At 40.3% G+C, this 13,974-nt stretch overlaps 1 protein-coding gene across 1 annotated transcript in view; it reads left to right on the plus strand.

Moving 5' to 3' along the window:
• The window catches only part of LOC311187714 (RNA polymerase II elongation factor ELL2-like), a gene marked incomplete at both ends in the record, with an annotated part of 51,757 nt that extends 48,827 nt beyond the window's left edge, over positions 1-2,930 (plus strand). The window contains one exon of the mRNA XM_084259038.1: positions 1,040-2,930. Within this exon, the coding sequence (XP_084115164.1) occupies positions 1,040-2,930 (1,891 nt within the window). The remainder of the gene's footprint in view (positions 1-1,039) is intronic.
• Positions 2,931-13,974: the final 11,044 nt, after the last annotated feature.

Below are 13,974 nucleotides of genomic sequence, written 5' to 3' on the forward strand. Positions count from 1 at the left end.
CCACTGTAGCTTGAGTTTGATCCCCAGCCAGGGAGGTGACCCACATGGCATAGCAGACCTCTCCTGTCTCCCCGCTGCTCCCCTCAGCAGTGTATTTCAGTCAGTCCGCCTGTTCTGTTCCCCACTCTGTCTCTGGTGAGTCCTCTCACCCCCTGCACCTCTGGCCTGAACCCCAGTTCTTATATGCATAAATAGATCTTTCTTTAAAAATCAATCTACACAATTAATGGAGGGAGAAAAGGATTATAGGCATCAAGAGAGCAAAATTTTTGATTCTGTTTTGCTCATTACAGCATCTCCAAGTATCTAGACACTGTCTGCACATAACAGGTATCTACTGCATGACTGAGAAAGTTGGTGGCTGACTAGATATTTTAGAGGGAAATTAATGAAAAATATGTGAGGAAGAAGATTCTGCTGAGATTTCCAGTTTGTGTGACAAGGTGGAAAGTGGTACCATCATTTAAAGTAGTTTTCTGAGAATAGGATTGACTGGGACTGCCAGGAGAAAAGGTGAGTGAGTTAGGCCTTCTATTTTTTGGTCTTTTCATAGTCTGTGTACTCTCTGTAATTAAATTGCATACCCCTAGTATAGTCTGCTGCACGATTTTTTTAGCAGTGGCAATTTTACCTAGCAATCCTGTGATTTGCTGAGCATCCTCTGAAGCAGGAGGGCAAAACGGCAGAATGACACTCCTAAGTGGCAGCAAAGGAGGTGGAAATTGCTTCCATTCATTAGCAATGGGTAGAAAGTCAAGACAGAGAAACCAGAAACTTTGAAATGTTGGCTTCTACATGCCATTAGCACAAAATAATATGTTTCACTATCAAAGGAGAGAGAGGCCAGCATTTCCCCTTTGGGGTTAGCAGTTCCTCCCAAAGAAAAGCTAAACCTCTACTGTCCACGGTTCTGTCTCCATCTGGCAAGGCCTTTGTGCCCTTGGGACAAAACCTGTTAGAATTAATTTTACAAAAGGCAAGGCCAATCCCGGTTCTGGTTCTGTCTCAAGTCTCACAGTTTAAACTTTGATCTTTACAGATACGACCCCACGGCAGCCTTCGAGGCGGTGGGCGGAATGATGTACCAGGATGGAGAGCTGCCGTTGGAGGAGCTGTACTGGGCAGAGCCAAGGCTGGGCAGCACTGAATCTGAGCTCTCCATGCAGCTCACCGGTGCTGCCCTGCAGCCACCGGACTATTACCAATACCAGGAAAACATAGTCAGTCCTCACACTTCCCTGCAGTTTCAAGGGTTCCCAGGGCTTACTGACCCCCCCTTGGACAATTCACCCAGTTCCATGTTCAATATTAACTTTCAGTGGCCAGGTATGAGTGGAGAATACTATCCAGGCCATAGCCAACAAAGCATCTCCAGCGACAGTACCTCCCAGGACAGCAGTCTGCACTTCATGCTAGATAACACCATAGCGTGCCAGCCAAGCAGTTCTTACCCCATGGCACAGGCAGGGAAGGCCCAGGGAAGGGAGGAATCCGGCAACACAGAGAAAATGATTCAAAAACCACGTGCAGGGATAAGGGTGCCAATTCGGAAAGCAGCTCAAACCACTCCTGATCCCGTGCCAGAGAGGAAAAGAACAGCGCCCATTAACCCGGCCTACACAATTCGAAAATCTAGGGTTGCCAACACTGTGCACCAGCGCTCGTATAGGGACAGGGTGATTCACTTGTTGGCTTTGAAGAACTATAAGAAACATGAACTGCTCGTTCGACTTCAGAAAGATGGCATTCCCCCCCATGACAAGAATTCCCTTGCAACAATTCTATACCAAGTAGCTGATTTCAATACTAATGACAGTTCCTATAGCTTAAAGGATGATGTTTTTAAAGAGCTCCAAAGGGACTGGCCTGGTTACAGCGAGCTAGACAGGCAGTCGCTGGAGATGGTGCTGTCCAGAAAAGGCACTGGCACCGATGCCCCATCATCTCTTTTCGGTTGCAGTATAGACAACACAGTCAGTCTTTCCCAGGCCCAACTTTACGAGTCACCTTCAAGGAGAAAAAAAATTAGAATATCTCACCTGGCAACGACAGACCAGTCAATGTGGCGAGGCGCTTTGAATAAGAGCAGTGAAAGACCTGCTTTGGGTCTCTCGCCACCCTCTGTAGCTACTACCAGTCCCTCTCCGCCGCAGCCTGCAGCTGCCCCTCCCACAGCTCACCCTCCTCAGCCTGCAGTACCTCCTCACCGAGGTTGTCCTCGCACAACAGAAGGACCCAGGATTCAAGATTCATGTGGTGAGACTATTAGTCACAAAAGGAGAATCTTCAAGCCCCAGAGGTGTAACTGTTCTGACATGGAGCCAGCAGTCCCTCTTGCGCATCCAACAAAGCATTCCAAGGTCAGGGGGAGAAGAGGGGCCATTTCCGAGAAGAAGCACAAAGGTAAATTTGCTGAAGACCAAGGAAAGGGCCGAAAGCACAATCCTGAGAGGGTGCAGAAACGGAAGACACATCCTGTGAAAGAAAGTCAAGATGCAAAGTCGAGCAGCCATGAGGAAGTCAAGGGCATCTCCCTTGGCTCTCAGCGGCCCGCACTGTCCGAGGATTACCTGGCTGACTATGTCTTGGTCGTCAACTCTGTGCAGCGGCGGCGCTACGAGCAAGACTTCAAAGTCGACTTCGATGAGTATCAGGCCTTGTATGCCAAGATGCTCACTTTATCGGAAGTGTTTATCAAGCTGGATTCAGAAAGGAAGCAGCTTTCAACAGATTCAAAAGAATTTCAGGATATTAATAAAAAAATCACCCTAGAGTATGAGAAGATGAAGAAGGCCAACCCCAATTACAATGCAGAAAAACACAGATGCAAGTATCTTTACAACAAGCTGGTTCACATTAAAAAATTAGTAACTGACTATGACCAGCAACAAGCACAATGTGACACTAGAACAGGGGTACGGCCAGAATAAATATCCGTTTTATCAAAATGCTAAATTACATGCTGTCAATTTTTAAGCCATGGAGACTTAGTCGTTGAAAAATTCAGTATTCCTGTTTTCATTTCTGTCCTTTTGTGTTCCTATTTATTTTATCTTTTTGGTATTTATTAACTGCTCTTTGTTAACTTTTATTTTCATGTTTATATTTAGTTTATTTTATTTAGTTCATTTTTATGCTTATCGTTTCCTTTTCATTCCATTTTACCTAGCTTTCTACTTTGAAGCTACTTTATTTGACCCTTCTCATCACCCAAATTTGTGTTTTCATTCCTTTTAAAATCAATGTCTTTGAATCAAAATTTTATACACTTATAGAACAAAAACCTATGACTAATGAGAACGGCTACAGTAAGCGTAACCTTTTTTTAACCTTTAAATCAAACTCATCCTTAAATTATAGAAATCTTTACAAACACCACACATTTTAGTCTCATTAAGTTTGTTTGCTGACCTTGATTGAAACTGTTACTTGTGTTTGTCATTGGGAACACAAGTTCTGTGGTCAAACACGCAAAAGCTTTTGATCAGTTCAAATTGAATTCGTTCCAACGTACTGCCATTTCAAACAGGAAGCATTATGTTTACATATCTAAGTTTTTAAAAGTTTTCCAAAATTTGGATATTGTCCTTAATATTTATCTCCACTACCCAAAAGAAAATTGGTGCATACACAAGAACCGTAATTATCTATGATAGGAATCCTAATAATAAAAGGAGCACTTGTGAACTCACTAACCAACTTAGGGACCAGAAAACTCCCCCCTCACCACTGACCTTATCTTTGTTATCCTCTCGATTAAGCTGAAATCTGGCCTTCCCACCATGGCTAAACACCTCGCCAAATTTACTTTTTAGCTTTTTCTTGCTTTTCTGTAATACTATGACTGTATTTATAAGCATCCTTAAAATGGTATATTCAATTTTTTTTATCTTTATGATAAAGATGCCATACTACATGTAGTTATATTTTTAAAATATTTTTAATTTTTATCAAGGTAACATTGGTTTACATTGCTGTTTGTATTTTGGAAGTATGGGATTCCCCGCTTCCAGGGCTGTTACCATAAGGTCCCTACCACAACCTTGTTTCAGTCAACCCAATGCTTCTAGGATTTACTAATGCTGACATATAAAGTTGTAGCTTATCCATGTCCTTGCTTATAAGGTGGGTCATCAGGACTTCAGCATCATTATCCCTTCCCTTCTTATTGAAGATTGGGTTGTTTCTCCAATTCATTTTCTTGTTCTTAAATGTTACTGTGAACATTCTTTACACAGTTATCTCTTACTTTCATCTGAGCTCAGGTTTTTATTTTCTCTGTATTTTAAACCCCATGGGAGTTTATTATTGTTTTTGTAGGGTCAGTCTTCAGACATATGTATTTTCCATTGATTTAAAGATTTCTGTCCACCTTATTTCTGATGGAGATTATTTTTCTTGAAAAACTCCCTGCTATGTGGGTCTGCTAACAATGAATCTGCTCAGTTTTTTAGTGTGCATGTTCTGAATTGATTTTTACTTTTGAAAGGTATGTTAACTTAGGTATAGAATTCTAACTTGGTGTCTATTTTCATTGGCAGTATAAAAAAATTCTCCTTTTTTGGCTTTTTCATTCTTGTTGAGGGTTTAGCTCTGATGTTCTTATCCCTCCTTATCTGGCCATATGTCATTTGTTATGTATGTTTTACATTTTTCTTCTTGTGTTTAGTTTCTAGCAGTGTTATTTAGAGATATCTAGTTATGATTTTTGTTATTTACTCTGCTTGGGGTTCAGAGCACTTCTTGAAACTTGGATTGATACAATTCTTTAGGCTTGGAAAATTCTCCAGTATTCTGTCAATATTGCTTCATCCCATGCTTTCTAATTTTCTTTTCATTTTCCTTATGTCCTTGTGATCATTTCTGTCATGTTTATCATCTTTTCCCCTTTCCATGTTTCATTCTATTGTTGTCTAATAACCTACCTCCTAGCTGTCTTATTTTCCTTTGGGATGAACTCCATATTTGGTCAGAGGCAAGTATTTTCTTTGTAATTAATATTCTAATAACTCTTATTAGAGGTATTTACACTTAAAATGGCAGTTAGAGATGGTGGGGTAAAAAAAAAAAATCCCAAAATCATCATCATCATCACCTCCAACAGAAAATGTCCATAGGTAATGTTTACACTAAAATAGTATTTACAAACTCAGGATGGTTACTGGCTTTATTTGTATTTCATAAATTTTTTTTTGAAATGAAAGGCTAATCAATCTGAAATCAATAAAATAAAATTTAGGGCCTCCGTGGTAGCCCAAGGGGTTAAGTCTCAGCACTATGAAGCTATCGGCAGCCACTACAGCACAAGTTCGATCCCTGGCCAGGGAACTGACCCACAGGGCACAGCAGACCTCTCCTGTCTCCCCGCTGCTCCCCTCAGTAGTGTATTTCAGTAGATCTGCCTGTTCTGCTCCCCACTCTGTCTCTGGTGAATCTTCTCACCCCCCGCTTCTCTGGCCCACACTCCTGTTCTTGTATGCATAAATGAATTAATCTTTAATAAAATAAAATAAAATCTAGTAGTTTAGTACACATATGAAGAAGTGTTAGATTAGACATGGGAAAATTGATGTAGTTTTACCTGTTTTATGGAATATTTTTGTTTTAGTCATAAATTCATTCTCTTTCATGTTACTTTTTAACTCAATTTATTCTTTCAATGCTAGATATTGAAGAGAAGAGATCATCAATATGGACTTTGGATGTAAGCAGTTACACCAGCCTTAGAAAATATATTTTCTGTGCCTTTGGCTATTATATGGAAATAATAGTCTTTAACTCACAGTTATTTTGAGTATTTAGCAAGAATCTTCCATACAGGTAGCTGGCTAGTTTTCTGTATTAGCACTTAGAGTGTAATGGACACTTACTGAACTGCCATCATTATTATATTTATCTGTCATCGTATGACAGTGCCACAATCCCAGAAACTCACAATGTCATTTATTGTTTCACAATTTCTGTGGATCACTAATCCTGGCATTGTTTGGCTGGGGTTTCTCATGAGGCTGCAATCAAGACGTTGGCCAGGGCTAGAGCCTCACCTGCAGCCCAATGGGGAAGAATCCCCTTCTAAGCTCACATACGGTGGTGCTGTCAAGATTTGGTCAATTCCTTTTGGGGCTTTAGACTGGAGCCTCAGTTGCTTCCAAGATGTCAACTGGATACAAACTTCAGTTCCTTGCCATGTAGGCAGCCATGACACAGCAGCTAGCAAGGGAGAGTTTGCTAGCAAGATGGAAATTATAATCTAATATAACATAGCCATGAAATTAACATCTGATCACCTCTGCCTTACTCTGTTGGTTAGAAGCAAGTCACAAATTCCACCGAAGAGGGAAAGGGTTGCACAAGGACATGAATATCAGGGGGAGGGACAGTGGGGGCAGAGTCTGTCTGCCGCAACTATCAGCTTTAAGGAGCTCAGAAATCATTCTTTTCCGATAGTCACATTTGAGTTACCCGTAGTTCATTAGAACTTTCTGTCAACATTGCATGGGAAAAAAAAAAGGTTTGTTTTCTTGTGCAAAAATGAAAAATGATGTAAAAAATATATATAATTAAAAAAATAAAAGAAGAAATAGTAGAAATCCAAGTTTTTAATGAGAAATATATTGTTAAATAAACTAGAATATTTGATTTTTAAAAAAAAAGGTTTGTTTTCTTATAAAATATGTCTGGATAACACATGCTCTAATATGAATTTGCACAAAGTCAATGTCCAGCAAAAGATGTCAAAAAGTAGGAGATGGTCCTCCCGCCTGCTGCTCCCCTCAGCAGTGTACTTCGTCACTCTGCCTGTTCTGCTCCCTGCTCTGGCTCTGGTGGATTCTCTCACCCTCCCGTGCTTCTGACTGTACCCAGTACTTGTATAAATAAATAAATCTTTTTGTTAAAAAAAGTAGGAGATGGTCTTTGAAAAAGCAAACATTTTGAGTTAATGTTCTTTTTTTAAATCACTATATAGAGATATTATTAAATTCTTCATTAGCATATACTTGGTTAGAACTGGCCTTCAATTTTGAATGAAAATAGTTTCATTTACTGATTGAGTCCATGAAAAACAGTATCTTCCTGAATCACTTTCTTTCATTTAAGTCACCTGAATTCCTCTGGGCTACATGTTTATTAGCATTTATATTTGACCTTAAAATGATCTTTTTAAATTGTTTGATTATTGTTAATTTTTCATTATGGAATATTTCAATATATACAAAATAGATTAATACATAAAGGCCATATAGTCACCTAGCTTTACTACTTATCCTTTCAGGACAAATATTCTTTCACCTATATCCCTATCCACAGATCCCCCCCAAATACCCTTGATTGTTTTGAAACAAAGCAGATAGCTCAGGACATCCTTTCCCCCTGACAATAATATCATTTCCTCAGTATATATTTCACTCTGTATTTCTAAATAATGAATTTTTAAAGACATAACAACACTATTTTATCACAACTAAAAATAAAGAGTTCCTTATAAATCTCCAGTTTTGTCACCCCTCAATTGTCTCCTAACAGTTACTGTACAGTTTGTTAGAATCAGGACCCATTGGACTGGAACTGATGGTGATGTGTCTTTGGTACTGTATTTCAGGGGTAGCTACAACTGGTCAGGAAAGCCCAGTCAGGAGGGACTGGTTGAGCTTGTCAGTGTTGAATACTGTAGGTTTCATTAGCTAAAAGATTGGGAAGCCAACAAATGCCTACATGGGTAGCTATTGACTGAATTATTGAATGAATAGAGGTGGAGTCTTCGTGTCCAGTAAAAAAATGTATTGAGTGCCAGGCAGTAGGCTGGATCCTTGAGACACCTGGTCAATAATTTGGTTCCTGCTTTCAGGGAGATTTCATCAAGTTAAGAGGTGATTACGTACATACCGCTATGACAGCGCAGGATGGGCGGCCGATGAGTCTTGGGACAAAAGTGAGAATGGTCCTCTAAGAACACACTTCCAGGAGCATATGGCAAGCACTACCATACTTTTCTGACTTAATCCTCACCTCAGCACTGTGAGACACATATTAAGACTATTTACAGAAGAGGAAAACATGGCTTGTGGAATTGCAGCAAAGCTGTGGGACTAGGCAAGGAGATTTGAGATTAAAACCCAGTTCTGTCTACCATACAATGTCTATGTGAGGAAGTTCAAGTATGCATGACATAGACTCCAAATGAGTAGATGATCAAAACAGGTAGGCACAGTCTCATTGCTTTCTGTAGCACTGTGGCAGGAGGCGAGGCTTTGAATTCATCACTGGCATTGAGTCCTGGCTCACACTGTCTGTGTAACTTGAGAGAAGTTATGGATCATTGTGGAGACGAGTTTCCTGACTATATGTTTGTAATAGCAACACCTCATAGGGTTATTGAGCCTGGTGCAAGGTAAGCACACATTAAGAGATGATGATACGATTGTTTTCCCAGTTAAATGTGGGCAACAAAAGTGGGAGCAGGACTGACTTCAGAGTCATCTGTAAACAATGAATATTTTTGTTGACTTGGAGTCTGTAGAGAAGTACTTGAGTAAGCAGCATGGGGACAACATCAAATGGACTGTCTGATGAAAGCAGGTACATGAGGGCTTTACGGCCAATATAAATGTGTGGAGGGAGGCTTCCCCTCGGCTATACAGATAAAATAATCAAAACATGTTCATGACCAGAACCAAAGCAAAGCATACCAGACATTTTCTAAGCATCAAATCGCCTCTTAGAACCAGTATGATAAGGTTGACAGTCCAGCTGATTGGTGACTCAAGGCACCAGCATTCTATTTTCCTTTGCTGAGTTTTCTTCAAGTGATGTATTTACCAGGGAAGTGTGGACTGACAATACAATGATGAACACGTTTGACAGAAGAGCTAGCAGAGATACATTATCTGTGTCAGAGGCATGAAGTATGGAACTTTAACATTAGTGGTAGATGGAGGTGGGCGGTAAGAGAAAGTAATTGCTAGGGAGATGACATTGGGTAAGGAGCCAATGACTTGTCCTGTGTTAGGGAAGGCACAGATATTTAGGGTATATGAGGAAAACAGAAGCCAGCAGAAAGGCCAGAGAAGGAGAATGAAATTTCAGTGACAGGTGGGAAGGTAATGTGGGGAAGTCAAAATACCAAAGTTCAGCTTCCCACAGAGCAGCATGAAGATGCATAACTTTGGGATTCCATAGACCTATGTTAGGATCCCTGAGCCCCCTCCAACAAATCGAAAACACACACTGACACACTGATTTCAATTCCAGAGACTTTTGGTTGTTTCCTTAATGAAAAAGGCATGGAATATCTGTCTTTCACATGAAATACTCAGGAATTAATTGACAATAAATGGTTATTCTTAGGTGGACTAGATCCTTATGCAGTAAGAGTCTGGAATGTTCTGTGACATTATCACCTCCATTTCAAGACTATAAACATAAGGAATCTTTAACTATTAATCTTTCCCCTGATAGATAAGTGTTTTTCATAGATTATTTTGATGACCAAAATGAAATTTATTTAATGTCTAGAACATTCATGCTGTTTTTATTTTTACATAATGATAATCAATTGAAGTGAATGAGTAATCCTGATTTTTCATATACATTTCACCAAAATTTTACTTCAGTCTTTAAGAAATTGCTCATAAAATTTGGCACTACCATCTCTGTAATGTATCACTCTCACCAATATAGATTGTTTTTGTTGTTGCTGGTGTTACATTCTTAGGATGAAATAATGTTTTGTAAATCCTGAGGCTGAAGTATGAAATAAAAAATGTTATCTAATTAACAGAAAGTGAATTTGAGATATTAGGAGAATACACACCTAATTGTATCTCTTGTTTGCTAGTCACATATTAGCTTTCATTTTACTTTCTTGCTCCTTAAATCAAAGTAATTCTAATATGAGTTGAACATACTGCCTTTCCTGTGTTTTGCAAGCTTTTAAGGCATTTGAGCTACCTGCATGCTCTTTTAGTCAACGCTTCCTGTGTGAGTTCCAAGAGAATTTAGTAGTTAATTACTTCTTAATTTTATTTAAAGTAGTCTTTGATCATACACTCAATGAATTTTTCCTATTTTCTCTTTGGACAAAAATAAATCTGTCCCAGGTATAGGTGTGGTTTAGGGCACTACATCTCGGTCAGTCCAACATGCTGTCCCTTCAATAGACTGTGCTCCTCTCCAGAGGATGAGGTGTCCTGACTACAATCACCCTTCCTAGATTTACCTGCTTACCCACCATTTGTTCAGTTAGGTGCTTACTTGATACAGAACTGGCTTTTCTCGCTCATTAAAGGTGTTGAATGTAGAAAGTGTGTGTTCTGCCTCTGCTTTTCACAACATCTCAAATTAACCTCCACTGCAAAATAAAAAAGAGGTGGTGATGGTCTCACCTACCTGCTCCAGCGACACATTTTGTCAAATAAAAGTAAAGTAGCAATCTGAACACAGCACTGAGGTATACAGCAATGGAAGGGGTGGGTGAGCAAAACAGGGGTGGGGTGAACACAAGGGAATATGGTGATGGTTCATGGGTGATACGGTGGCGGGGAAACTAAGGACCACAACGATGTAAGAAAAAAAAAATACAAGAAATAAAATTCTGCTGAATAAAAAAGATCAAGTAGAATAAAATGCAATACAGTTAAATACAAGTAACTTTCAGATTGCAACCAAGTGTCTGGCATAGCTAGCTCAGGGATATCTGTGATCTCTGACTGGTATGGTCTCTCGGTGGCACTGGCATTTTGTAAGGGTAACTCAGCTCCAACAGAGATGCTAATTGGTAACCTTTGCTTCCTGGGAAGCCATGAGAGAAAGGTGGTTTGCCTTAGACTTCCAAATCCTTCCCATATGTTTCTCACAACAGATTCATATATAAACAGCGCACACGTTTTCAACAACTAACCATTGTATTTTGTGTCTTCCCTGCGCTTCTGATGGGACCATGAGGGAAACCAGTCCATTTAAATTTATTCCTCTTAAAGTGCATTTTAAATAACACTTTATAGGATCATGTAGATAAGGGTGATTCCCTAATAAGTAATTAATCAAGTCAGTACTAGATGAATAAAATATGCTATACAATGTTATCGTTTTCCTTAAGAGAGCTCCATGGGACAGGAAACTTTTGATACTCATCTGTAAAGCTCAAAAGGTAGATCTATGCAATCAATTATTTAATGTTGCTGTGACTTGGGATTTATAGAGAATACGTTTGAGTTAGCAACAAAGAAGAAAATCAAATGGACTGTTTGATGAACTCAAGTGTCTCAAGTCTCTAAAGGCAAGCGAAAATGAATAGAAAATCTTCATCCACACTCTAACAGATTAGATAAAAACAGGTTTTGTTGTAGTTTGTGACCTAAACTTCAGCAAATATTTCCAGCCAGGCATTTCTCACGATGACACACTGTCTCTCGGAAGCTGTGTGATGAGTTTGACAGTCCAGTTGACTGTGGACCCCAGAGACCACCATTTTATTCTTTTGCCAGATTTTCTGAAGTCAGTCATTTACCATGTCTCTGCATCAGAGTCTTGTGAAAGGGGTTTGAAAATAAATGCTGTTTCTAAATCATCTTGAACCGTGTTGGATGCCTCGCCCCTTCTGCCTTGAGTGCTGGTCATTATATTGAGCTTATTAGTGGAGGGTCTTTGAGACATGATTAAAATCTTTTACAGACAGGGAAGCCAAAAACCTAGAGGACTAAAGTGATTTGCTTCATGTGGGTTTTTTTCTCTGTCTCGGTACTATTGACATTTTGAGCTGGTTAATTCCTCAGCCCAGGGCGGAGGGGGCGGGGGTCCTGCACTTCGTGGAATGCTGAGCAGTGCTCAGGCCTCTACACATTTGATCACAGTAGCAACCCCCCAGTCACAACTGTGAAAAATGTTTCCAGACCTTGCCAAAAGCACCCTGGGAAACAAAATAGGCCCCAATTAAAAACCACTGGTCTAAGTCATATAGTGAGATAGTAGCAAGAGTCAGCAATGGAGTCCAGGCCTCCTATCTCTGACTCCGGGGTTCTTACTCAGCTCCACTGCCTTCCCATGAGTGGTAGTTTGAGGGTACACATCAGTAAGCACCCTTAGCGGGCTCAGAGGAAACCTCGGGAGCTTGGTTCATTGTGTGGTTGTGTTCTGCTGCCCCCCACACACACGATGAAAATGCATAAGTAGAAAAAGACCAAAATGACAAGCGTGAGTGATTTATTGAAAAGAGCCCTGATTATTTTCCATGACTAAAGTGTAGTGTCTCATTAATGAATATATTCAGCAGCGTGTGTCTGATAATTAGGCATTACAGCAAACACTCATTTCAGCATACAGAAATCTAAATTCCATAACCACTTCACAAATACCTTCAAGTGATCAATTTCATCACTTATTAACAGTTGGATGGCTTCATAAAATGCACACAAACATTCCACGCCTGAGCCCGGGGGTGAGCCTATGGGCCTCTATTGGACAGTTTTATATGCTGAGATGTGAGCCGCCACAATTTTAAAGGACTGAATGATGTGGTAAATTACTACTTATTTACATGGAAAGATTTTCACCACATATTGATGGAAGAGTAGGTATTAGTACAGTATCTAGGATGGAATCCATTTTTGTAGCATGTCTAAAAGTGATATTAGAGTGGTAAGGTTACCTTCTTTTGAACATTTTCTTCCACCTATGTTTTCTATCTTAGCTATACTGTTTCTAGATATACACACATACATATACGCGTGTGCACACACGCACACACACATATGTACATATATATGATTTCATGGTGAGAGGTGAAGTGGGGGAGGGGTGAATGGGGGAGGGGAAAGTAATTTTAATTTTAAATAGCAGGGTTGGGGAAAAGCTGACTGACGGGTTGGCATTTGAACAGGACTTAGAGGCGGCCATGCCACACAGGTGTCTGGAGAAATGCCACTCTTGGGCACGGGGAAGGATACAGACAATAGTCACAAAAGAGAGGGAAATTTGGGAAATGCCCAAATAGCATCAGGGAAACCAGTGTTGCTGGAACAATTGAAATAGTTGTGATATGGGAGCGAAAACAGTGCTAGCTAGACCACGCATGAGCTGTGGTTTTTCTGAAATGAAGGAATTCTGAAAGATTTATGTAGAGGAGCATCATGATCTACTAAGTTTTACATTTACTTTGCCTGTTTTGTTTAGATATACTGTAGAGGGGACAAGATTTAAAAGAAGCTCAGCAGTTAGGATTATTTTTTTTTTAATAGAGGCATGCTTTATTTATTTGTTTGCTGGTTTGTTTGTTTTATTTATACATGCACTGGGTACAGTCAGAAGTGCGGGAGGGTGAGAGAATTCACCAGAGCCAGAGCGGGGAGCAGAGCAGGCAGAAGGACCGAAGTACACTGCTGAGGGGAGCAGCGGGCGGCAGGAGAGGTCTGCGCGCCATGCGGGACCCTCCTCCGGTGGCCGGGGAGCAGCCGGGGATTGAACCGGCGCTGCAGAGGCCGCGTGCAGTTTCGAAACCCAGCGCTCAACCGCTGCGCCACCGGGGAGGCCCACAGCAGTTAGGATTCTACGAGGAGAATCCAGTCAAATGAAATCTTTGGCCTGAGAAATAAGAAGGATGCTGCTGCCATGGGGAGATTTGTGTGAGAAACAAACTTGGGGCGAGGTAAGGGGTGTGGTTTGGTACAGAACATACTTGAGACATGAGTATTTATTGAAACGTATATATGCTTTTGATTTCAGAGGAAAGGAACAGAATGGATTTATGTATTTTAGACTCACCAGTGTATAAAAAGTTTAAAACTGCAAGACTGGACAAAGCTACCAAATAAATGATATGACTTTCAGGAAATAAGTCCAGTGGTGGTCATACCACCCTTGGGAGTTCAGAGAAAGGGGAAGGAATTGACTGAGGAGACAGGAGAAATGGTTAATCCCATAGAAAGAAGCGACACCAGGCTAGCCCGAGGCCATGGAAATGAAGACACCAGGCAAAAAACA

Source organism: Talpa europaea (genome assembly GCF_964194135.1).
Source record: "Talpa europaea genome assembly, chromosome: X".
In the NCBI taxonomy this organism is placed as follows: Eukaryota; Metazoa; Chordata; class Mammalia; order Eulipotyphla; family Talpidae; genus Talpa; species Talpa europaea.